Source organism: Paracoccidioides brasiliensis (assembly GCF_000150735.1).
Source record: "Paracoccidioides brasiliensis Pb18 unplaced genomic scaffold supercont2.1, whole genome shotgun sequence".
Taxonomy (NCBI): Eukaryota; Fungi; Ascomycota; class Eurotiomycetes; order Onygenales; family Ajellomycetaceae; genus Paracoccidioides; species Paracoccidioides brasiliensis.
In genome coordinates this window covers 3,383,914-3,407,505 of record NW_011371358.1, presented here as the reverse complement: position 1 = coordinate 3,407,505, position 23,592 = coordinate 3,383,914, and the positions used below count along the sequence as shown (strand labels likewise).

General features: G+C 45.8%; 11 protein-coding genes across 11 annotated transcripts; 6 read left to right on the top strand and 5 right to left on the bottom strand.

Annotated features, from left to right (window-relative positions):
• Window positions 1–362: 362 nt before the first annotated feature.
• Window positions 363–573, bottom strand: PADG_11195 (uncharacterized protein; the record flags this gene model as incomplete). The annotated part of the gene is made up of 2 exons (XM_010758488.1): window positions 363–506; window positions 559–573. The coding sequence occupies 2 exons, from the start codon at window positions 571–573 to the stop codon at window positions 363–365; spliced, it is 159 nt and encodes a 52-aa protein (XP_010756790.1).
• Window positions 574–1,985: 1,412 nt separating this feature from the next.
• On the top strand, window positions 1,986–3,563 carry PADG_01019 (uncharacterized protein; the record flags this gene model as incomplete). Its single annotated transcript, XM_010757786.1, has 2 exons — window positions 1,986–2,782; window positions 2,930–3,563. The coding sequence occupies 2 exons, from the start codon at window positions 1,986–1,988 to the stop codon at window positions 3,561–3,563; spliced, it is 1,431 nt and encodes a 476-aa protein (XP_010756088.1).
• Window positions 3,564–4,077: 514 nt separating this feature from the next.
• Window positions 4,078–5,515, bottom strand: PADG_01018 (uncharacterized protein; the record flags this gene model as incomplete). The annotated part of the gene is made up of 2 exons (XM_010758275.1): window positions 4,078–5,005; window positions 5,076–5,515. 2 exons carry the CDS (start codon window positions 5,513–5,515, stop codon window positions 4,078–4,080), a joined length of 1,368 nt encoding a protein of 455 aa, XP_010756577.1.
• A 1,131-nt stretch (window positions 5,516–6,646) lies between these two features.
• Window positions 6,647–7,392, top strand: PADG_01017 (uncharacterized protein; the record flags this gene model as incomplete). Its single annotated transcript, XM_010757785.1, has 3 exons — window positions 6,647–6,701; window positions 6,846–7,104; window positions 7,278–7,392. The coding sequence occupies 3 exons, from the start codon at window positions 6,647–6,649 to the stop codon at window positions 7,390–7,392; spliced, it is 429 nt and encodes a 142-aa protein (XP_010756087.1).
• Window positions 7,393–8,068: 676 nt separating this feature from the next.
• PADG_01016 (mitochondrial 54S ribosomal protein YmL17/YmL30) lies at window positions 8,069–9,355 on the top strand (the record flags this gene model as incomplete). The annotated part of the gene is made up of 3 exons (XM_010758274.1): window positions 8,069–8,114; window positions 8,203–8,876; window positions 9,053–9,355. 3 exons carry the CDS (start codon window positions 8,069–8,071, stop codon window positions 9,353–9,355), a joined length of 1,023 nt encoding a protein of 340 aa, XP_010756576.1.
• Window positions 9,356–10,062: 707 nt separating this feature from the next.
• On the bottom strand, window positions 10,063–10,974 carry PADG_01015 (uncharacterized protein; the record flags this gene model as incomplete). The annotated part of the gene is made up of 3 exons (XM_010757784.1): window positions 10,063–10,154; window positions 10,240–10,363; window positions 10,810–10,974. 3 exons carry the CDS (start codon window positions 10,972–10,974, stop codon window positions 10,063–10,065), a joined length of 381 nt encoding a protein of 126 aa, XP_010756086.1.
• Window positions 10,975–11,732: 758 nt separating this feature from the next.
• Window positions 11,733–12,905, top strand: PADG_01014 (uncharacterized protein; the record flags this gene model as incomplete). Its single annotated transcript, XM_010757783.1, has 6 exons — window positions 11,733–11,810; window positions 11,931–11,999; window positions 12,061–12,225; window positions 12,305–12,388; window positions 12,438–12,773; window positions 12,873–12,905. 6 exons carry the CDS (start codon window positions 11,733–11,735, stop codon window positions 12,903–12,905), a joined length of 765 nt encoding a protein of 254 aa, XP_010756085.1.
• Window positions 12,906–15,141: 2,236 nt separating this feature from the next.
• Window positions 15,142–16,053, top strand: PADG_01012 (uncharacterized protein; the record flags this gene model as incomplete). The annotated part of the gene is made up of 1 exon (XM_010758273.1): window positions 15,142–16,053. One exon carries the CDS (start codon window positions 15,142–15,144, stop codon window positions 16,051–16,053), a length of 912 nt encoding a protein of 303 aa, XP_010756575.1.
• A 1,511-nt stretch (window positions 16,054–17,564) lies between these two features.
• On the bottom strand, window positions 17,565–18,120 carry PADG_01011 (uncharacterized protein; the record flags this gene model as incomplete). The annotated part of the gene is made up of 2 exons (XM_010757782.1): window positions 17,565–17,825; window positions 17,857–18,120. The coding sequence occupies 2 exons, from the start codon at window positions 18,118–18,120 to the stop codon at window positions 17,565–17,567; spliced, it is 525 nt and encodes a 174-aa protein (XP_010756084.1).
• Window positions 18,121–19,990: 1,870 nt separating this feature from the next.
• On the top strand, window positions 19,991–20,929 carry PADG_11194 (uncharacterized protein; the record flags this gene model as incomplete). The annotated part of the gene is made up of 2 exons (XM_010758487.1): window positions 19,991–20,154; window positions 20,677–20,929. The coding sequence occupies 2 exons, from the start codon at window positions 19,991–19,993 to the stop codon at window positions 20,927–20,929; spliced, it is 417 nt and encodes a 138-aa protein (XP_010756789.1).
• Window positions 20,930–21,085: 156 nt separating this feature from the next.
• Window positions 21,086–21,750, bottom strand: PADG_11193 (uncharacterized protein; the record flags this gene model as incomplete). Its single annotated transcript, XM_010758486.1, has 3 exons — window positions 21,086–21,466; window positions 21,569–21,627; window positions 21,693–21,750. The coding sequence occupies 3 exons, from the start codon at window positions 21,748–21,750 to the stop codon at window positions 21,086–21,088; spliced, it is 498 nt and encodes a 165-aa protein (XP_010756788.1).
• Window positions 21,751–23,592: the final 1,842 nt, after the last annotated feature.

Below are 23,592 nucleotides of genomic sequence, written 5' to 3'. Positions count from 1 at the left end.
AGTCAGTCAGTCAGTCAGTCAGTCAGTCAGTCAGTCAGTCAGTCAGCAGTCAGTCAGTCAGCAGTCAGTCAGTCACACTCACTCAACTGTCTACGTGACCCCGTCGATACTATCCACCAAATAAACTCCTGCCATCCCAATAAATAAATATCAATTGTGCCCGCATATTAAGGCGAGCGGCAACAGAGGACTGTTGCCCTGACTCCCCGATCCAGCTTAGTGCGGGCGGTGTGAGGGTTTTGGGTTAGGTTACGCGGGGTGAAACTGTCGATCGGCGGGGCACGGAGGGAAGGGGGGTTACGGGTAATCTCGGGCCTGCGGGGAGTGTCTGGTAGAAGGATTCTGCCGAGTGCAATTACCAACTAATCCTCTTGGCGGGGGTTCGACTCCTCTGGAACCCAACGACGAGGCCGAGGTAAGGTCCGATTTAAAGCCGGAAACTTCTTGCACGCACCATATGGTCCAGATGTAGAGAACAACGACGACGACGACGACGACGACGACGACTGTATACTGGGAGGGGTTCAAATGGTGAAGCTATCGTGGATGGATTCGTACCTGAGTTAAAGCCATGGTTGATTCTTGTATTTGAGAAGCTACCAGTGCGTCAACAAGTTTGCATCCTGCTTCAGCAGGTCGAGGCAGTTGATGGATAACTCTTAAATACGGCCACTGAAAGTTTGTAGTTAATTGAAGTCATCGCGTAAAATGGGACACAAACACAGAGGAATACTAGTTGGAGAATGAGAATAAAAGAATATTATTGTATGCAGGTTGGTATCTCAAAACATAAAAAGTCTTGCATTGCCCGGACTCGATCTACGATAGGATGATCTATTCCTTTCCTTTTCCTTTCTTTTTTATTTTTATTTTTATTTTTATTTTTCTTTCTTTCTTTCTTTCTTTCTTTCTTTCTTTCTTTCCCTTTTGGAGACTCATTGATTGGCTACGGATGTCTGTTGTCTGAAATATCGACAAATAGCAGAATGGAGGACAACGGGATCTACACCGGTGCACATCCTGGTATCTGCACACCTGCCGTTGCACTGCAGTGGATTTGTATCTCAACCTCCACGACATCACAGGGCAAGAGATAAGATATTTAACACTCTTACACTAATTTAAATACTCGAATTTTTCGTGACATCTCAGTAATGGAACATGGTCATTGAATGTGTGGTTCAACTGGCACTTCATGACAAGTCACAAGCAGCTTCAGATTATATACTGCTGCCATGGGAAAATAAAATAAATAAATATTCCATTTGCAGCCGTCATACATATACTGTCATGATTGAACAGCACTTGCTACATCTCAAGCAAGATAGTATCCGTTAGTGAATAACTAGTTAACTATGTTGGGTGGATTACGTTATATCGAAGAAGACTCTCCCCTCGTCGAAAACCAATTGACATCATGAGGAAATCATATTTTTGGGGGCGGAGGGTGGGGGGGGGGGAAGAGAAGTCCTGTAAATTCTCCACATCATGCCAACTAGTCGCATCTGAGCTGCAACTTACCCTCAACCGTTGCTTAGATTCTCCAGGCTGCCAAAGTGATATCCGCAGCCGAATGCATGACTGACCCGTCCTGTACATTTTCATCTTTCCTTTTTCTTGCTTTCCTTTGTCCGAGTTGTCCAGAAACGGAGGGAGTCCCTACCCTCGGGTGTGGGTGTTGGGTGTGTGTATTTTTCTATACAAAACCCTACACTGTTTCTACATCGGCAATCTTTGTGCGGAGCAGGGAGTTGATGCGGCAATATCATCGGTGCAACCGATAGTTATTTCACGGCTAGGAGATACATATGAGGGGTCTCGTTGAAGAATTTACGACAACGGTGCTGGGATTCGTCAATGCAAACTACACGGCTCGGCATATAGCCAGGACATGATTCCACGAGTCCATATAAAGGAGAAGGGAATACAAAAGCACACCATACACGCCTGTTGATATATAGGGAAGTATTTATCTAGCCGGCGCCATGGCAGAGCAGAGGAAACAGACACAGGTCTCCATTATGGCATCCCGATCTATCTCTGCCGCCCCGGTACAGCAGGAAGCAAAAAGGTCTTCCCTGCCAACACACATTGCCAAATTCATTCTTCACCAATGGCTCATCATTGGCTTTGGCCTGGCATGTCTGCTCGCCTACCTTTTTCCCGAGGTCGCAAAGCACGGTGGCATCATCAAGGCTGAGTATTCTATCCTCTACGGCGCCGTCGCCTTCATCTTCCTGATGAGCGGCCTTTCCATTGCCAAGGACAAACTGCTCAAACACGTCCTGAATTACCGCCTGCACGTGAAAACACAGGCCGTTTCATTTCTGATGATTCCGGCCATCATGTGCGGACTGGTGCGCCTGATCGATGTCACGGACCACGCCGGAAAGATCGACAGGGCCGTTTTGGCAGGGTATATCGTGCTGTCTTGCCTGCCGACGACGATTGCGTCGAATGTGGTGATGACTCGAGCTGCAGGCGGCGATGAGGCGGCTGCGTTGCTTGAGGTGTTTTTGGCGAATGTCTTGGGCCCCTTTATCACGCCTGGTTGGGCCGTGACATTGATGCCCAGGACGACGGCCTTTGAAGTTTGGCAGGAGTCAAATAAGGACTTGAAGGGTATGTATGAGAGCGTGTTTAAAAGGTTAGGACTGAGTGTGTTCCTACCTCTGGTTGTGGGGCAGGCGGTTCGATGGCTGTGGGCAGAGAAAACTGTATGGGCGATGCAGAAGCTCCATCTGGCAAAGCTGAGTACCGTATGTTTGATTTTGGTGATTTGGTGAGTTGGGGTCATTCCCTTTATTCGAACGCGCTGTAGACGGGACAGCTTTTCCGGGGAGATTGAGCATACATGCTCGTGTAAACCCTCCCTCCAGATTGGTCACTCCACTTGACTGACCTTTTCAACCCCCTCTGCAATATGTAGGGCTAGTTTCTCAACCTGCTTCTCAACCGGCGCCCTCAAATCACTCAGTAGCCAAACGCTCATTTTCATCATGCTGCTGAACGTAAGCTTTTACATCACTCTCACAGGCATCAGTTTCCTAATCGCACATCCGCCCTCCGCTCTCGTACCCCGTCAGAAACGCCCAAGCACCGCCATGCTAGCGACAACAACGTCAACAACAGCAAAGCTAAAATCCCTCCCACATGCACTCCTCGCCTGCCTCATTAACCAAAGCCCTCCAGTTGAAACCATCGCTATCTGCTTCTGCGGCCCAGCAAAGACCACCAGTCTTGGCATCCCTATGGTCTATGCCATGTACCCTACGGTAGATCTGCTCCTTGTTGCCAAGTTAACCGTGCCGGTCATCCTATATACGACGGAGCAAGTATTCTGTGCCCATTTCATGGTGCGGATTTTTAAGTGGTGGGGGAAGAAAAGGGAGGCTGAGTGGAAAGAAAAGGAGAGGGGTGAGGCGCTAGCTGGTTGCGACCTGGAGCGCGTGAGTCCAAACTTGAAAACCGGGAGTGAGACTAGTGGGATAATACGTGGAGAGCGGAATGGGGTTAATGCTGATGCTGAGCGTGGCGAAGAGCAATTGAAGGAAATTGGGTAGCTTTAGTGAAATTGGTTGGCCACACTATTTAGGGGGTTCTCCTTTTTTTTTTTTTTTTTGTTCTTTTTTTGTTCTTTTTTCAGAAACACTGTCGTGCATACACTAGCGGAGGAATATTGAATTTATGACTTCATGGCTTCGCGAGATGGAAACCGTATTTGTGGATGGCTTATGACCTAGAGTAGTGTGGAAATTGATTCCCTGGATAGATGTCTTGAAACTTCTACTCAATCAGCTATCAGCTGTGAGGAATGAGTTGAAATATACTCTAGAAAAGGCATGTAAAAAACGCATACGCCACTATGCTTATCTGATTAACTATCATTCCAGAGTTATATGTATGGAATTGTTCCTATCATGATAATAGACATCCCCCTTCCGTATATTAAAAAATTAAGCAGCAAGAAGCGATTATAGGGCAGAAGTAAATACACAAGAAGAAAAAAAAAAAAAGGGGGGGGGGGGTGACCAGGAATAGTGATCTATTACCGCAAGAGGTCCCCAATCATCCTTATCATATATAACTGACCTTAACGCCCATACCCACAGTGCCGCGAATCTTCTGCCATCCAGAGTCGGTGACTCTGCGCAGCCGAGCACGTACATTAGCGCGACTGAGGGCCAAGAGAGCGCCGAAGACAATAAGAAGCGTACGCAAAAATGACATCGAGCTAGCAGATTTGGATCGACCGATGTACTTGACGAGGGCGACGAGCATATTGGCAAGCATACGCATCTGCCTGATGACCGGCTTTGACTTGCCAGTCTTCTTGACTTGCTTAGACGATTCAGCTGCAGACCGGCCTGCTGCTGCTGCTGCTGATGATGATGATGATGCTGATGCTGACGCCCTCCCAACTTTTGTTGCAGGTTTCAGAATTCGATTTTTGCTGGACGAACCGACGTTGGGAACTCCGTTATCGATTCCATAGTCGACTTCGCTGCTCGTTCTTTGATGACTGTTTCCTAGTTTTGACGCAAGTGATTTCTCCGCTGCCGCTTTTTGCTCTGCAGCTAACCGTCCCTGTTCCTCCTGTCGCTGGCGTTCTAATTCCGCTTCCTTTTCCCGCTGTAGCTCTGCAGAGCGTAGCAGGCCTTGTTCTTTTTCCTCTCGTAGATTTTCTAGTGTTTGGAGGAAGGCTTCCTTCCTTTCGTCATCAAGAACTTCACTCAGGCTGATGAATTCTTTAGCATAGTCCCATTCATCGTTTTGAGGAAGAACGTGGAGGGTGAAGAGCTCTAATATGCGAACCCGTGCTGTTAGGTCTTTTGGTGTATCTGTCCCGTTTGCACGAGATGCTCTTTGCTTTTTCTTCCCAGGGGGTGAATTCTCTATGTGGGTTTCAATGTCCAAGTCGGGTTGACCGTAGGAGGACAGGTAGTTTTCAAGGCACTGCTGATTGAGCTTTTGAGAGGGGGAATGGTTGAGAATAAGAGTAGCACTACACGGAAGTCCCACATTAGCATCGCCGATGTCCTTAGAATATTACCACCTTGTTTATTGAAACTTACATGTTGTAAACGACGTCAGCATCTATGGAGCCGTCTCTGCCGCCATATCCGACCCGGGAGATGATGTCCCAGAGCGAACCATCGCGAACTTTTGAAGCAAGAGCTTTCCATTCCTTTTGTCCAAATTGCTTTCGGCCCTCTTCGGGGCCAAGCTCAACAATGGCATTGAGAGTTGAAATGTAGAGGTTCCAGACCTTTTTGCGCAGATTGTTTGAAGCTGTGGCAATTGGAGCTGGGCCATCCTGCTGCCCATCTTGCGATAAGGAGGGAGTGATAATGGGTTCAATAACAAAGAGCGACTCTTGTAATCGTCGTGTGAGAAATAATTGTGAGGACTGTTTGTAAGCCTGCGATATTTGCTTGGAGGATGAGAATGACAGAGATGAGGAGGACGAGAGGCGTGGCGGCTTTGAGGGCCTGGAGAAGCCGTTTCCTGACATAATGCGTTGGCTTCAAATAATTTCTGATATTAAAATACTAGAACAACAACAATAAAGCAGGTGAAGCAAAGAGGTGGAAGAGGAGTGAAGGGAATCCGGTAGACTTAGATTATCACGGTTTTAGTTGTAGTCCGCTCGGATTGACCAAGCTTCCCTTGCCGTAGTTTTGGCCTGCAGTCTATCTATCCTATCCCTCGGCCAAATTCAGATCACGGGACCTTCCACCTTCTCGGGCTTGGAAGGCGGTGTGTGTTTTGCTTACTGACTGCCGAGGTTCACTCTGCCTTTATACACTCACTTATAATGAAAATTCACGCAATCTTTAGGTGTTTACTTCTCGCACTTACTGTTGTATTAGACGTGGATGAGACTTTTCTAATGAGACAGAGAGCATATCATTTTGTGGTGTTGTTTGTATTGTTTACAATCCTGATGCTATAGCAATCTGAGCTCACACTCTGCTCACACTCTCAGGTTATTGTTCTCTATTGTGATATCAGGATAAATATATCATCCATTTTCTGTTTCATCTGTCCTGGTTTTCACGCTTGTATGTTTTAGGGAGCTCAACTCTGCCTTGATTTAAACATTCTCTTTCTGTTTTTTCATTTTCTATTTTACGCTTGTCTGTTCAATATGGATGTGACATGGCAATCTTTTAAGCACCCTCTACCACCACTCCTCAGTGACATAGCCAAATGCACTTCCATTGCGCATCGCCACTAGACAACTAGGACGTAGCACTGCAAAGGGCGTTTGGGAAGGGAAATAGACTCTTCAGGCAAGATATGAGGAGGTGAAAGATGCTGCCAATGCATATCAAGTGCTGCAAATTGGTTTGACTCTTGTGAAGGAGGACAATGAGACTGGTTAGGACGTTGGGAGTGTCCAATGCTTGATGATTCGATGCTAAATGTAATATAGGGGCCTATGTATTGAGACCGTACAACCTCCACCTAAACCCTGTGCTTGATTCGAAATTGGGTGTGAAAGGGCGATGATCATATCAAAAGCAGTGGTTTGTTTCCCCAGGTCATCTATGACAATATATTGTTCAACCAAATGTCGCTTTACCGAAGAACAAAACGATCGAGTTCTTAATAAAGAGTGGATTCAGGATGGGAAGCGTTTATGGAGGGAGGACCGCAATTTGCGTCTCGAGGAGGCAGAGACGACAGCGAAACTGGTAAAGACGGAGCATAGGATGGCAACAATCGCGCACATCAAAAGCAATAACCTGAGCACCGAATCCTTAGAAGGCCAACGAAGCTAACAGTTTTCTAGGCGTTGACCCAGAGCATTCCAATATCTAACTGATAAACCGCTTCAGGAAGCAGGCTACAACAGCCTGCTTACGGCAGGGACCTTGATCTGATTTTCTGCAAAGTTACAAGGAGAATGGCCAACTTCCAACCCTGCGGAGGAGGATGTATGCATGGCTCACTCAAATGTGCTAGCGGTCTGTCGAGGACACAGTTCAAGACCGTCCTAAATAAGCGAAACCAGGCTGAAAATAAAGTTGATAAACTCATAAACACAGATGGATCGGGCCCCAGCTATTCCCAGATAAATCTCATCTTCGACCTCACGTATGTCAAATTTTAGCAAGGCGACAGGAAGGACATTTAGCGAAAAACCGGTTCCAAGACAGGCACCAGTGAATTGGGACACAGAATCGGAAGTTTCCCGAATACATTCACTCTTTTCTACTCCAATTGACATCAGACTCACTTGCTGACTGAATAAACATTGTTGCTTGAAGTCCGCCACCTATTTTGGATCCAAATTCGCAGTTCCGAAAAACCCAGGAAAAAGCCTTCATGCAGCAGAACAGAAAAACAGCAGGGCTCACCCCTACATTCTCAGAAGAGTTCTAGAAGGTTTACAGGAACAAACTCCGGGTCTTCAGAGGAAATGTGTGACTTGAACGGACCACCTCAATTGAGAGAGGAAGAGGAACATCGATATGAAGAAAACTGCAATTATTCACAGCATTTGATGGAAGAAACCGATCCTTAGATCGCATTTAAACCGAGAAATAAAAAATTAACAACAAGCAATGTTTTTGTATTCATAATGGAAATACTATTAGGGACGGGGATGGAAGAACTGGGCTGAAATACAACCGTTGACGTTAGCATCACTGTTTGCAGTAGCTATCTAACAGTACACCTTAGAAAACGAAGGTACCGCTAGCGAAAATTGACCGCAATGACAAAAGTCTTCCTTCTAGGCACGGCTAAATGATCAAATAGCTGTAGATGCGTAAAACGAAGCAATTGATGATAAGGATTTGTGCCACAATTTGAAGATAGAAAGAAGAATCAAACAGAGAAAATTTTGCGGTGGAAGATACAAGCGATATCACGTGTAACTAAAATGACCAGCTAAGCTTTATTTAGATTAGCGTGCCAAGTCCCCGCAACCCGGTCTAATAGCATTTTGAAGGTGACTTTTTTCAGTTTCTCATCGACGTTTTATGCTGAAGTGCAGCAACAGCTTGGACGTTGACTGGACATCCTACAGAAGCAATTGGCGACCGCTCGTCCTAGGATGTCTGCAGGAACCAATGGCGCTAGGCGTGTTGCAACGCTTCTGAGTATGTGGTCTTGAATGTTTTGCTACCCTCAATATCTGGATGGTCCGTGAGCTATGGGGCATATATGTTAATTTGATAATTGATATAGGGCCACCAAAATTCGATTCCGCAGCGTGCAGAAGCTGTCTAGAAACTCTCAGTCGCCGCGGGTATGCCACTGCCGCAGAGTCTGTAGCTCAGTCGACATCATCAACCATTCAAAACACACCTCCAGCCTTAAAGCCCACATACGACATTAAAGCCGGAGTCGTCCTCTCCCGCCCACCACGTCTCACCCGTGAGCTCACCTCGTTTGAGAAAGCCTTTTACTTCTACCAACGGCGCCTAAATGACCGTCTCGCCCTCCCCTTCACACGATACTTCTACTTCAAACGCGACACGCCTGCTGACGTCGACTGGAAGCGCAAGATTAAAGAGCGCCTGACTCCCTCGAGGGATATCGGGCGATACAATGCGTATTCAAAAGAGGCGTGGAATGATGAGTTGCTTGTTGGGTCGGTGGAGTCTGAGCCGGAACACCAGATTAATGCGCTGCTGAAGGATGTGGAGAGTTATACTGATTCGGATGAGGGGGACAGTAAGAAAGATGAGGTGCCACGACCTCTTCCTAGGGTTACGGAGGCGGATAAAAAGGGAGATCAGAGGAGTTTGGATCGGTTGTTGCATCGGACGCTGTATCTATTAGTGCAAGTGAAGAATGGGGAGCGGACGTTTTGGAGATTTCCCGCTGTGACGCTGGAGGAGAAGGAGAATTTGAGAATGGTACAGTTGATCCAGTTTCTTTTTTGCCTTTCCCTTTTGTCCTTGTCTTTTTGATTCTTCGCTTTGGGCAACCCTGTCTTTCTTAGGCAACCAACTGATTTTTTCACATTGATTCCACCCGGCTCTCATGATAATCAACATCCCAAGCTAACCACAAAATTGTCGCAAAACTGTAGGCAGCTGAACGTGCTCTCCTTCACTCTGCCGGCCCCAACATGAACACCTGGATGGTCGGCCACCATCCCATCGGCCACCATGTGTACAACCTCCGCAGACCGAAACCAAACCCGGAAGCAGGAATCGAGATCCGCGGTGAAAAAATATTCTTCCTGAAAGGAAGAATCATGGCAGGTCAGGCAGATCTGACTGGCAATACCCAAGGCATTACGGACTTCAAGTGGCTGGCTAAAGATGAGATTCCGAAGCACGTGTTGCCAGTTTATTGGAGTTCGATTAAAAACATGCTGGAAGATAGGTAAAGAGGTCAACATGGGAGATTGGCTTCGGAGATGGTTCACTGGATAAATTTGAGTTGAATCGGGTCCTTACTACCCGTGCTCCTCACCCCTTTTTACACACTCTGTAGATATATGGGGCAAAACCGGGCAATGAAAGGGTTGTCGGGTTGTTCTGGAGCTCTTTTTATGGTGTTTATTATTTCCTTGTCCCCTTCCCACCCCCTTTTTTTTAAAAGGTACGAGTGCGTATCTTCTGTATAATTAGATCTGTAGCATCTGGCGAAGCTGTGTGAATTTTCATGTTATCATCTCCTTTGTTGTTACTGAAAACCAACTTGCGGTGCCTTAAACCGAAGCCAATGGATCGATGATCCGTACAATTTTTTTATGGTTTATAGAAACCTAGCATAAAAACATCAAACGGAGAATACGTTACATGGAATTCAAAAACAGTTCCCAAGAAAACGATATATGTACGCATCAGAATAAACAAACCGTAATTGCCACCCCACCGTATTGAATATGCCATACGCCAATTTCGCGCCTGAAGCAACGAATCCAAAAGGGACTCTCAAAAATCATACCAGAAGTATATGTGAATCAAGTAAGGTCCCCGCCATACCATATTTCCAAACCACAGAAGAAAACATTCGCATGAAACGGGCAGGTTTCGCACGTACGTGCTTCTTAGTAATTAGCCATACCACGTACCACGTAGTAAATGTCGCTCATTTACAATTAAATTTCTGTCCCTGTACGACGGGATGCTCCTTTGACTCTTTACCCGTGGCGGTTAAATTCTTGCCACACATTGCGCAAGCTGGGAATGGGATATTAGCCTCGTGATATCAAGAGATGTTGTAAATTACGCATGGGAAAGTGTGCAGAAAACAGGAAATATTTACCATTTCTCTGGTAAGCACACCGTTGACAGAATTTCCTTCCTTGCTCTGTTTTGGCTTTGCAAGACTCACAGGCGCTAGAATATGCGGAATATGGGTTTTTAGCCTTGCTGGTGAGGAGCTTATTCTGTGTGGAAAGCGTCAGTGGAAGTTCCAAAGATCGGTGGTGTGCTTCTAGACTTGAATGGTCTCGAGGTGATGTTTAAAAGTGAACGAAGGAAACAATAAGCTGCATTAATCCGATAGCTGCAGGATACGGATAAGGTGAAAGGCCTCCGTCTCAAGGATTTCTTTGATCAATGCATATGGAGCAGCGGCAAAATATCGTATAGATGACTAGGCGCTCATAAAAGACAATAGCCATCGCAAAAGACAGGCTCATGATGCGTTTGACTATGTTCAGGCAAAATGGATAATGGGATACTGGAGACTCAATCAAAATATGCCACAAGGGCATTGAATTCAAGCAATACATTGAATTCGACTAACCAGGTTGATAGCAACACTAAGAAGCGAGGGAGATCGGATAACAGACGCCCCAATTCTGGTCAAGTCAGGTTAAAGGATACATACCTTTGAAATTCCAGTATTGCCTAGTGTTGCAGATGACCTGTTCTTTGCGTCGCCACCTCCGATGGTGTTGTGTGGAGAGCCATAGTACATATCATTCTTCCGTTTGATAGCCGGAGTGGCAAGCTCGGTTTTCTTGAGCTTTCTTTGACACTTGGAGCATACCATTTTGAGGAGGTTATTTCAAGGTTGTTGAAATGCTTGTGCTCCGTATTTCACCGCGATTTACTGACAGCGGCAAGATCACGCTTGTCGAAAAGAAGATATGTTGGTCTGAAAACAGGGAGGAAATGAGCTGGTATAATTAGCCTGGATGAGGCTGCAAAAAGATTTAGTGAGCTTAGTGGGGTTATACTTCAAACTAAGCGCAGGCAGGAGAGACGATCACATCGTATGTTGACGGTGTGCTAAGTTGTTGGATGGTTCGATCTATGAATCTTCGTTGACAGGGAAACGTGGTTGATATATGCGCCACATGAAGCTAACAAGAGAATCACATGTTTTGACTAATTAACCCCCATCAAATGCAAGCCAAGATTCTGAGTCAAGGAAAAATCAGACCTTTGCTAACGATGGATGTTTTTTGTGTCATTACAGTCTAACAATTTCGGATTGTATCCAGAACCCAGAAGATAACTCTGTTGCTTGCTTGAAGAATGGGTGTGGTGGTTAATCGCCCCGCATTGGCATCGGTCCCGCAATCCCTCGGATAAAATCTAACTCCCATGAATCTCATCATCCTGACATTTTCCATTTGCTGCTTTGATATACCTCGTCCTATTGGCAGCCAAGTTCTAAGAACCTACCTTGTCTATCAAAAGTAGGCTTTATGTTTACCCTGCTCCGTAAGTCTGCTCTGCGTTGACTGGTTCAGCCTCCTTGAATCAGTCAATGACGAAGCCCCATCCTGGCAAATTCTCAAAACCATGCTCTCCTCCCAGATCATGAGCTGGCGAGAACTTGTCGAACAGCTAGAAGCGATTTCAGCAACCCTTGTTCCTCTGGTCTGTTAGACTATCATACCTTGCGTGATTTTTCTGCAAGATGAATGCGGTTTAAGAGAAACTCCCTTTTTCACCTCTGTGTGGCAAAGTATAGTCCAGCTGGCTCTGGACTTGCCTCAGCTCTTCCCAGAGGATTCTCTCCCCTGCCTCACCGAAGAAAGTTGCGAGCTGATAATCTCAGACACCCAGGTTTCGTGTCTGTTTATCCACCAATTCCTATGCAATTTGCAAAGCCAACTATGGGCCACAGACAGCTCCAAGGATTTTCGGATTTGGTATTCGGTCAGGTTCAGGTTCCATGCACCCCAAGGCAAAGCGGGCGCACCTTAATTTCCATTTGACCTACTTCGAGCGGCTAAGTGGCGCTAGAGCTGGAACTGATCGTGGAGTTGTGAATACATTACCTTCCCAACTGGTAAAGAACTAGCCTATCATGTCTATTCTGCGAACTCTGCAAGAAGACTAAATTGCGCAGCTGGATCCATCCCTTTTAGAGTTCCCCCCCTTGCCCAATGACAGCCACCGGATTAGCCGTTCAATCAACAGAGGTGTCATGGCTAGGCTTCCACACGGGGCATGTGTGGTCCCAGCCAACAAAATGTTTGCTTTGGACAAACTGGCACCTAGGAAGAGGTGCAAGTGGACTCATCGCCAGAATGCTACCCAATCACTTTGATCACACCTCCGCTGCGGGACGATCAAGTATTGATCATTCAAGGTGTGGAAGCCATAGTCAAGATCAAAGGTTATGGACGCGAAGCACGGCTTGATTCCGTTTTGACAGCGAACTATGGCTCTTCACTAGGGCTTTCCCAACAGTCAAAATGGCGGAATCGGACAATAATATTTAAGGATGCTCTTCAACTCGACCAGTTTGAAATCAACAGTGAGGAAATCGCGGATCTTCTCCCGGGGCATGTAGATTGTGAATTGTTCGAGGCATTCTTTTGGAGATCAATTCCTGTCCGTTGGAAGTGAGACATAGTACATGCATTGAGATAGAAGAAATTCTGCGTACTAACATGCATGTTTCATCACACGCATGATCCTCTGATCTAACAGGAGATCTATGCGCTTGGTCTCCTGGAGCACTGAGAGTGAATTCAACACCCTGTGCAGAAAGCTATCTCTTATACATTGTCTAGTTCCAGATCCTACAGCCCATTTAGAGTTATAATTAGAGTGTACGGGCTAGACCACCATAAGGCTGAGTTGAGAAAACCTATTAGAAAGCCATCATTGATCTTTAGTTAACCCTGTTTGGTGAAGTTTATTTCGACCTCCCGTCTCTGCTAAGAATGTTCAACATTAGCCCCATCCATCTATTCTTCCGAGAAGATTGGCTCTGACGCCGGGTGCAGCGGTTGAAAGAAAAATTCATGACTGGTGCAATCCCAATACAACGAGCGAGACATAATCCATTTTGCCAAATTGAAGGAATGGGCCAGATGGCGAATTGGGTTTTTCGGTCTCAAGCAGATCCATCCGGTCCAGGCTGTGTTTTCTTTTCCGTTTAAAAGCAAATATGTATCGGCAGGACAGAGGGTGGAGTTTGAGTTAGCGGGAATTGAAATTAATGAATTCTATCGACCCGGTTAGGCGCCTCGTACTCCTAGTTTAACAACTTGCGTGGACAGCAAACGATATATGACGGGTTTCGTTATTTATCAATGGCCTAATCAATAGCTACTGAGAATTTTGTACGTGTCTTTCTGAATCTTTCCATACTGTATCCCTCCAGGTTCAGAGGGCTTGAAGTTCGCAGTGTGGCAAAAGCAGGGGTTGATGGTTCCACCAACCTATGCTCATGCAGAGCAGTGGAGGGGTCAGCCAGAATCAGCATCGTTGGTTATTTAACTGCAAAGCCTTCTGTCATCCCTAGTGAATGAACGCATGAAGTACATACTGGAAATACCCAGACCTGTCCAGCACAGTCAACCTGCATCCATGGAGCTCTTTTTCGGCGAGGCTTGTCGCCGTGGAAATTTCCCGAAAACGAAGAGCAACTAATATATGTAGAAAAATGCAGTGTGCAGGTTGTCCTTTTGGTAATATCCGGTTGGCTGACCATGAGCTCATCCAATAGCAGGATGCCCACGGACCTTTTGGAGCAAAGCTTCAAATCCCGTCCTCTGCGAATTCTCTTCTGAACCAGGCTACCGGGATCAGAGTGGACAGGATTCAATGGATGATGCAGAAGGAAAGGAGACAGGGCGGCCAGGTTGAGTAATATCGCCGTCATCAGAGACGGATGTTGGGTCAATGCACACTCTATGCACGGTTTTTGTGTCTGCTCTTCGGGAAAAGATGTCAAACTTTCTCTCTCCCCTCCATTCGTAAAAGGCGTCGAGATGCGGAGAAATCATCCTCCCGAAATGAAGTAAAAGAATTGCCGCGATATAGCATATTCATTTCTTCCTAATCGAAAATGTAGTTAAGCCTCTCATCCCTCATTTTAATACGCAAATCTGCCTTTTTCTCTTCTCAATCACTCGCTTGTCGCCATCCAGAGCTTGGAGTGATGAAAATATATCTCTGTTGTGATTTCTGCTGTTTTCTCCTCCAATCGCTCGTTGCGCTTGACATCCGCCATTCGTTTCTGGCTTCAAAGAAACAGACGCCACCGTCTTATAACTAATCCAAGCTGAAGCTCCACTGGAGCTCTATGTTTTCACCCGCTCACGCCTCCCGATATAGTGCATTATTTGGATATAGTTATTGAATAAAACACCTTTGGGGTAATCTGCCAGTTAATTGTTAATTCGTTAATTAACTACTTCCCTATAACTACTACCTATGTAATAATAAATCCCCTTTCAAGATCCTCAGTCATTTTCAGTTATATCCGCGGTAGCAGCAATCCATACGGCAGCTATTTTTCGAATGATTGGATAACACTCTCCGGGTATTACGCGGAAATTTGGAAATCGCCCTTCCGTTACACACACAAACAAGAAATTGGGCACCTCTTCTACCTGACAACTAGCGGTGCTTAGCTCGATGCTCTGACAGCAAGCCAGCAAGTCCGCAGGCCAGCTGTTGATACAGTCAGGATATCTCCAAAGATATACTAACTAGGGTCAACGGGGATTCACGATTTTGCTCACATTCTCCCAGTATCTCTGTGGACAGAATTGTGGCAGAGTTCGACCAAAATTCAAAGGGAAAGGTAAAGAGACCGATCAACGACATATCTCCGCCTAAATATTTGACGTCAAAAGCAAGGAGATCTCAGTAGCTGGGGGGGAGGGAGACGAACCGCGGACTGGAATTGACGCGCTCTGTGTAGACATCGATTCGTGATATATCGGCAGAATCAGGTTTTGCAACGATGCCACCCGACAGATCGTGTTTTACGCCGCTGAACCTGCCATCAAATATCTCTCTCCCAGCATGCATGGACCATTTCAGCTTGGGAGCAGCACCCAATACCAATCTTTGGCGCAAACTACCCGACTGTGACACTTTAACAGCGCCCATTTTGTTTACATCGCTGTGTGAGCCGTTCACTATAGCGGAGGTGACAGTCACAGCTGACTGGGAGATGGAATGCGATCAGGGTGGATTGGTTATATTTGCTGGTCCTGCGCCGTCCCATCAAGCACCACCACGACCGACTATTAACCGTAATAACAATAATAGCAACAGTAATCCTGATACTAATACTCCTGGCGAGCATCAATCGCCTTCCCCATACCCATACCCGCCCCCGCCCCGCCTCCCTGCACCCTGCAAATGGGTAAAAGCTGGTCTAGAATTTTCCGCAGGGACCGTCAATGCTTCATCAGTGAGTGCTGCAGGGGATGGCGCAGATTGGTGTCTATGTCCCTTGGCCCTACCTAACCAGCCTACATCAATTGACTCTCTGCGCATAAAACTCGAGCGCATCGACCACTCGCTCTGGGTTTGGTACCAATTGCCTTCAACAGGCTATTCGCTCACACCCAGTGCGTTGAGTAACACTTGGCGAAAACTTCGCGAGGTAACCTCTTTCTTTTGGGGCGTTGAGGCCAAGAACGTCCATGTTGGTGTCTATGCCAGTCGTCCGGCGAATTCTTCGATCAGCAGTACCGTTTGGGAATCGAGGAATGGGCATCCGTTTGTTCAAGGTCAAGCTCCAGGGGCTGGGGCTGGGGCAGGGGAGCATGAAAACAGCATGGGAAATCGTGCCACGGACGACGCGAGTGGTAGCGTTCGAGCTGGTGGCCTGGTCGTGGAATTTGACGACTTGGAGATTTTATAAGAGTGCTACGGAGGTGTTGGAACAAAAAAAAGTAATGACTTACAAGTAGTGTTGCTTGGCGTATCACAAATACCAATTACCCCACCTAATTTGTATGGAATAAGAAGTAGCTTCAATATTCAAATAAACAATTGCTCCATACTCTGTTCTTCTACCCTTGATTCCCACCTCAACAATCTACCTCATTTGAGTGAATAACTTGCAAAATTCTATATTCAAAGCCTTTTTCAACACCTGCTTTAATCTCTACAAATGCAATTATGCCACACCATTCTATTAAACTGTGAGTTCAAGCTCTCATTCCTAGCAGTTAGGGGAGCTTCCTTGTTAACAAAAGACTGCAAAAGAAGCTTGATTGTAGACCTGGAAAGAACTTCCACAGACAAAAATTCAGACATGGATTGAATGAATTGTGCATCATATTCAGGAGGTTATACACTTGAAAGGTGGCAATGAATATAAGAAGAGCAATTCCAAAGCTCACAATTGGAAAGATCAATGGCTTGCTGGGCATATTTCAAAGCAGCAGAATCTAGAAGATGGAACTCTAGCAGATGCTGCAGCTGCTCACTTTGAAGCTGCTGTAGATTTGACAGTGCTGTGTACAGACTTAGATTCACTGCTTGAGGAAGATACTTGAGAGAATGATACAGAGCTTACAGAATAATTCGTAAATTTATATGTTTGTAGAATAGAGATTCAGGGGTATTTGTTTATTTGAATATTGAAGCTACTTTCTATTCCATATAATTATGTTCCACACCTCTCTGTACAGTGATTTGATTTATTTTACTGCCTGGGGTTTAAGGTAGCACCCGGATTGTCCCGGTTTCTCCTGTAGAACTTGTGTGCGTTCATTTCTATTTCCTTTACTGGCCTTTCTTCCTCCTCCCAATTGCAGCATGTCTAACTACTGCCAGGGAACTCCTGTGTTAACCTGGAGGAGCAAATCTAGAGTGCTGAACACTAGCCCTAGAAGTTGAGGTAAAGCTTTGACTAGCCCCCAGCAAATAAACTATGGTAGTGGGTTTTTCTATCCACAGACCAACCAAGGTTCCGTTAAGCTGCAGGTTGGCTTCCGACATCTTCTACGCAGTACGCACTTAGGACTCTATTCTCATGCATGTGTATAAAAAGGGACGATTGTCTCCAGTTTCCAGCATTGTTTGTTTCGTGTTAATTTTCTGTAATAAGGCTCTCTTGGTTAACTCCTAACTACACTTGAATGGTTGAAATAGCTTGTGTGATTCACAAATATGGATATGGATGAGAACAAAATAAGCCGAAACCAGTTGGCTTGCTATTTCATGTCTCTTTGATATGATGGTATCTATGTCTGTACATAATAAACGATGATCAATTAAACAAAACAATACCATAGATATCTAATCTATCCATTAACATAGAAACTATTACTATTAGAAGGTCAGACGGTGAAGGATAAATGACTTTTCGCCTGTAGATAAGTAAAAGACTTCCTGTTTTAACAGATTCTCCAGATCATGTTCAAATTAATTCATATCACATATCATTGATTGTCGTCGCAGGATCCTGACAGATTTGTTGGGTACAAGCCCCACCAGGAGGAGTGCAGACTCCACAGCTGGCGTTGCAGCACACTTGGCCAGAAGGGCAGGTCGTCGAGCCGCATTTCGCGGGGGGAGGGAAGCAGGCTTGTTTGGTACACCCTCCACCAGGGGGAGTGCAAATTCCACAGCTCTTATTACAGCAGACCTGGCCTCTCCTGCAGATTGTAGGACCGCATTGGACGTCTTTCGGTTCGCAGAGCTGCTGGGTACATACCCCGCGAGGAGGGGTGCAGATACCACAGCTTTCGTTGCAGCACACGTCGCCTTTTTTGCAGGTGTTCGGACCGCACTTCACAGGGCGATCAACCGAATCTGTAGGTGGTTTGCAGGCTTGCTGGGTGCATAGACCACCAGGAGGAGTGCAGATGCCGCAACTTTCGTTACAGCATACGTCGCCGTTGTTGCAGGTGTTGGTACCGCATTGCACGGCATCGTTCTGGGGGTTTGGAAAGGGGTTGGCGATTGCGCCAAGGGTCATTGCTAGGAGGAGCAACGCCTTAAGGGACAGAGGTTTAAAATGAGGCATTTCCCCTGCTCGACTTCGCGTTGCTCAGGTTCTTAATGGGATAGACTGGATTTGGATATAAGGGTGATATCACTTGAAATGAGGCACAAAAGGCTAGGAGGACATACGAATACAAAAAGGGGCAACCGGTTTTCACCCAAAATCAAGGACAAAAGTCCTCCTTTAATATATGCTAAAATTTTCTATGAGCTGATAGGGGGAGCCAAACGCTAAAGAGAAACATTCGTGTGCGAAGTAAATCATAAGCTTCGTATATCATCCTCCGTTTAATGAAAACAAAGTTCGAGAATCCAGCCATGCCACTAAGAATAGAATTGTATGTGAAGAGCCAACACACAGAAAAAACTCCTCTCCAAAATGCGAGAGCATATTTGCATTTGGCCCAGGGAGTGGTTTGGGACTGTAACAGGGACCTTGGTTTCATAGCCAATACAAGAGGCGCATGGGCTGTGTCCGGGAAGAGGGAAAAATAATAATAAAAATATAAATAAATAAATAAATAAAATCCAAGCATGCCAAGTCTCAACAAAAACAAACACATGAATGGGTTTGGTCGACGTTGAGACTTTTTGGTTTCTCTGATCCTTCTCGGCAATGTGCTGAGTGCAGATCAGCTGAGTTGTAGTCAGATTCAGTCATCTCAAATCTCGAGATACTATTCCTCGGGTATGTTTCAGCCTCAGTCCAGGAAAGCGCCAAAAGCCACATCTTAGTTGTGCCTGATGGACCAGTTTGATTGCAGAGGACCCGACGCCTTGTCAGCGGATACGACCCGTGGAAAGATGTTGACAGAACTTCAACTAACTATGCTCGTGGATTGGATGAGAATGCACATGCTTATACGGTCAGGGCATACTTTTGGAGAAGGGAGCATTTCTTGTGGAGTGGCGGCTGTGGCTGTTTATTGTTTAATGTGTTTTGTGATTTTTGGCCATGTCTCTCCACGCTCGACAGCCTCGTGTTGATGTTGAGCTTTTTGCGGGGCTGAGTTAACTTAGCGTCTCGATAGTAATGGTCTAATCTCGCTAGCCATAGGACCGTGCGATGCTTGTTGGTTTAAATCAACACCAGCCCAGCTGGGATCATCGACATGTTTAACACCCAACAGAGGCCGCTAGCTGTGGGCTCGCCCAGTGAAGAAATGTTGGATAAGGCGCATAAGAAAGAAATTCTAGGGTTGGAAACTGTGATTGATAATTGAACGTGTGCTGTCGCCTTCCACTCAATTTTGACGATATTCATGCGATTCAACTTGGTATTCAAAGTAAGATATAATTGCCGTCTCCTTCAACGACTCGGGGTTTAAAAAGCTCACTGGTGGCTGGTATCAAACGTGCAAGTGTAGAATCTCATTGGCTTAGTAATCTCTGATCATTGTTGTCCTGCCATTCTCTGGCGGGTATTTATAATTACAAGTTGCCCCTTTTCTCATCCCCATGTTCTTGTATGTCATTCTACTGTAATTTACATACAAAAACTCAATTTGGTGGCGTATTTTAGAGGAACTAGTTCTGAAAATCGCAAAAATTAAGAATAAAAGGAGGAGTTGGAGTTTTGACGTGGTTTTTGGTGGATATATTCTGTTTACATATTCTGTTAATCGGCCGGGCCGCACGAAGGTGATCCCCGTCTTACAGCTGGTCACTATGATTAGCCCGTCCGAGGGGATACTTCGCTCTTTGGAGGGGTTAGCGCAGCTAGATCGAGGCGGGACCCCCCTGTGCCTTTGGTTGAACTTTGGAGCATCAAATTGGCTGGTCAGTGCGTGCTGTCATGACATGGATGTGTCTTGTTGTACATGCTCAATAGCTCAATTGCCCCCATGAACGCGGTGAACATACGCGCCAGATATGCGAAACCATCAGCTAGACAATATGCGATGTTCGAATTTGGGGCTAGCTCTAAGCTCTGCCATGTCCCGAACTCCGGATATACGGTGCGTCAGAGCTATTATGGAACAACGGGAACAGTCGGCCCGATATGGTGGTATGAATGCACCTGGAACACTCCAGGAAGAGATGATATAATGGCTTTGCTGTTGTATTCCCCAATCCCTGCGGCTCTCCAGAGAAATTCCTTTCCCTTCAGGTCATTGAACTGCATCCATGGCTTAATCATTCCCTGAAATCATTCCCCTTCTGTTTTTTCCTGGGACGACATTGTTCCCAGGGCTGGCTGTGGTAAATATCGAATTACACCATTTCTCTACTCTGTATCCATAAGATGTAACCAGATACAGCAGCAAATTTTCACACAGAAAGCGATCAAATGAACTGGCATTCTGCCAATTAACTAACCAAGATACGGCCGTTTTACTCGGCCTTCCTCAATCCCGGATCGATGCTTATACCAGGAGAAATCTTGAAAAGAATGCGGAAACATGACAAAAGCGCCAAAATGAACCCTTCCTGCTCACTTCAACAAATCTATATCTTCTCCATTTCAGATCAGCATACAAACTCTCATTTCCCATTACCGCCTTAAGCAATCCGTTAACGTCAATAACAGCAAGGATTGGGACATGAAATCTCTGAATTTGTCGGCAACGAGAATAACGTGGGAATCGGTCAATCCGGAAGCTCAATATGTGAAAGTGGCTTTGACGTTTGCCCTCCCAATACCAGTATTGATAATTATGTCACATACTATCGCGACAGTTAGCAACTGCCATTTCCCTAGCGTCAATGTTACTACCTACCTCTGTCGACTCATATGTCTCTATCTCCGTGAAGCAAATTTCACAATTCCCGTCGTCACTTGACAATGGTTGCTCTACCGAGATGCATGTGCTTGAATGACGGCTTGCCGAAGTGCATAGAAAGCTGCAAGACATCAATGAGTGAGCAGCACCCATTACGCAGTCGATTTCCGATCCCTATTTGATTTCGCACCAAGACGTGGCGAAGGGTCATCCTCTTTAGAAATATGTGCTCGACAAACTACGACGTTGAAAATATGAGCCAACAATATCCTGGACATCTCGAATTGGGAGGTCCCTCCCAGAGTCGACTGTCCCAAAGCATGCATCGTTCATCTTGGTGTATTGTTGCAATACCATATCCCAGGCTATCTGAAGAATGTTGCTCATGGTAACTCCGTTTTCAAGGCAGAAGTGGCTCAGCAAAGCTTTGTCCGCAAATACTACCTTTAGAGTACGAAACTCCCCATCTTCGTCGCCTTCAGGGTGTGGGAATGAATATACACGGTTGGGTGCCATCCATCTTGTTCCTCCAGCAGTCCATCTTGTTCCTATTAGCCATCTCGCAAAGGTACGCAACTGCTGGACAGCACGGCGGCCCTAAAGTGGAAGAGAGTTACCCGTCATACACTCTTGCCAATTCTCTTAATATGATCAATAAGGAAGCTGCGTCTAGGAAGGCATCGCGGCCCTCGAGCTTACAAGAGAGTCGACCGCTGGTGGTCTGACAGATTGCAAATTGAAATGGGGGAGCTCCGCTACTATTAGCAGTCAAATGGGTATGGCGCAACAGACCTGTCGCTTCTTTATCCATGCAGGAGAGTACCTGAGCGTCTGAGATTGACTGTTCCTGTTGACGTGGGCCTTGCGGTAGTTCTGTCCATTGGCACTGCTACTAAGCAAAATTGTTCGAAGTGCCGTATGCCAACAGATGAGTTTCATCCAACCATTTCTAGTGCGATCTGGGCATGGGGTACGATGAGAGACGTTTGAAGTCACTTCCCATATGGCATATGACTGGTAATTTTAGGCGTTGAGTGACGGGGCGACAAGTAGGCCTTCGTGCAGTGGTGTGCATGGATAGAAGTCCTCCCGTAATGGTAACACGTAAACGCTTCCCTGGTGGACTTGACTTCAAAGATGTCGTATCTACAACTGCCGTGGGAGGTAGAAAGATCTGCATTTACACTGGTGAAGTTCCCCACAATTCTACAGAACCCAACACCCTATCTGTCTAAATTTTTCTGTAGCGGTATCTCTCATAATGCTTTCCCGGTGACTGAGCAATCATTTATCAAGAACATTGTCCAATGTTGTTGTGTGATAAGGACTTCACCCCCACTTTAACGGCCTCTGTGGAAACATGTCCGTCATTGCAAAGAAATTGGGCAAAACATATTCGTCGTTTGCTAATAGTATAGACACAACAGGGAATGAAACCGTTCGGGGCTCCATGCCAGGACTAAAGCGATCATAAGCGAAGTAACTTGGGTATTGGGCAGAGAAATGCCCGCGTAGCGGGAAAGCAGACATGAGAAAATAGAGATGAGCCTGGAAAAAGGATACTAGAAGTAAGACAGAAGATCTTACTTTAACTCTGCCCCTATCCTTACAGAACTTCGTAGCGTACGTAGACTTTATGTTGTTCGTTTTTACGAGTAGTGGCTGTAGAGGAAATCAGTAACCATTCAAGAACTGTGAAAGTTGCGGTTAAAGCTCGCCCATACATTGAATTTCTTAATATAACGAGAATGAAAGACAGATCATAAGAAACTATGGACAATTTTAATGTTGAGCTAAATACGCGCATTACAACTTCTCAGAGAACAACAGCAGCAACAAAAAGGAAAAAAAAAGGGGGGTGGGTGATATAAACTCCTTGTTCTGATCTTACCAATGTTAACTATCAGATCGATCTTGATAAAGTCAGGCGAAGAGATTCGCTGTTCTTCAAGTCATAATTCCTTTGAACACATATATCCTATATCCTTATAGCAATGGACGAGTTATCTATTTTTAACCACCAATGACACCAAATATACTCATGAGAATCATTGCCCAGAGCAGCCAAAGTCAGGGCAACTATTTAAAACGATGATCCCAATGTTCCCAAGAGTGGGGAATCCATATACTCAAGATGTTTTTTGTTTACGCACATATAGTTATATGATGGACTCCAAACTGTGGTAAACTGAGGCGGAGGGGCCAAAGAAAGGCGACACGCGAAAAGACCGTTCCACGAGTACTCTCCACCTCCCGATATAATCACCTGCGTTATCATCGATACACGCATCGGCATTTCCAGCGAAACCAAATTCAATGTGAGTGTCTGTCAACATGTCTCCCCATCCTCGCCAAATCTCAGAAAGCCCTGCTGATCTCGTGGAGGGAACTACAAACTCGCGCACGTCATCCTAGTGCACTTGGGGGTTTTTTGAGAGGGTGCCATATAGTGCATGCATGAAAGATATCATTATCAGTCACATTGATGGTCATTCTGGTGATGAGGAGTCTCGGCAAGAGAGTTAAATATTTCCATAAACTGTCTCCGCTAACAAATAAGCTGGGATTTTCTATTTCACCGGGCCTTGTCCCATCGTCTTACTCTTTTTCTTGCGACGGATGCTGCTCTTCGTAGCCCGTAATCTTGATTTTGAGTGTTTCTACCTGTCTTGGTGAGCTACATAGGTGTCTTTAAGGCAGTGCAAACGTGTATCCCCATGGAA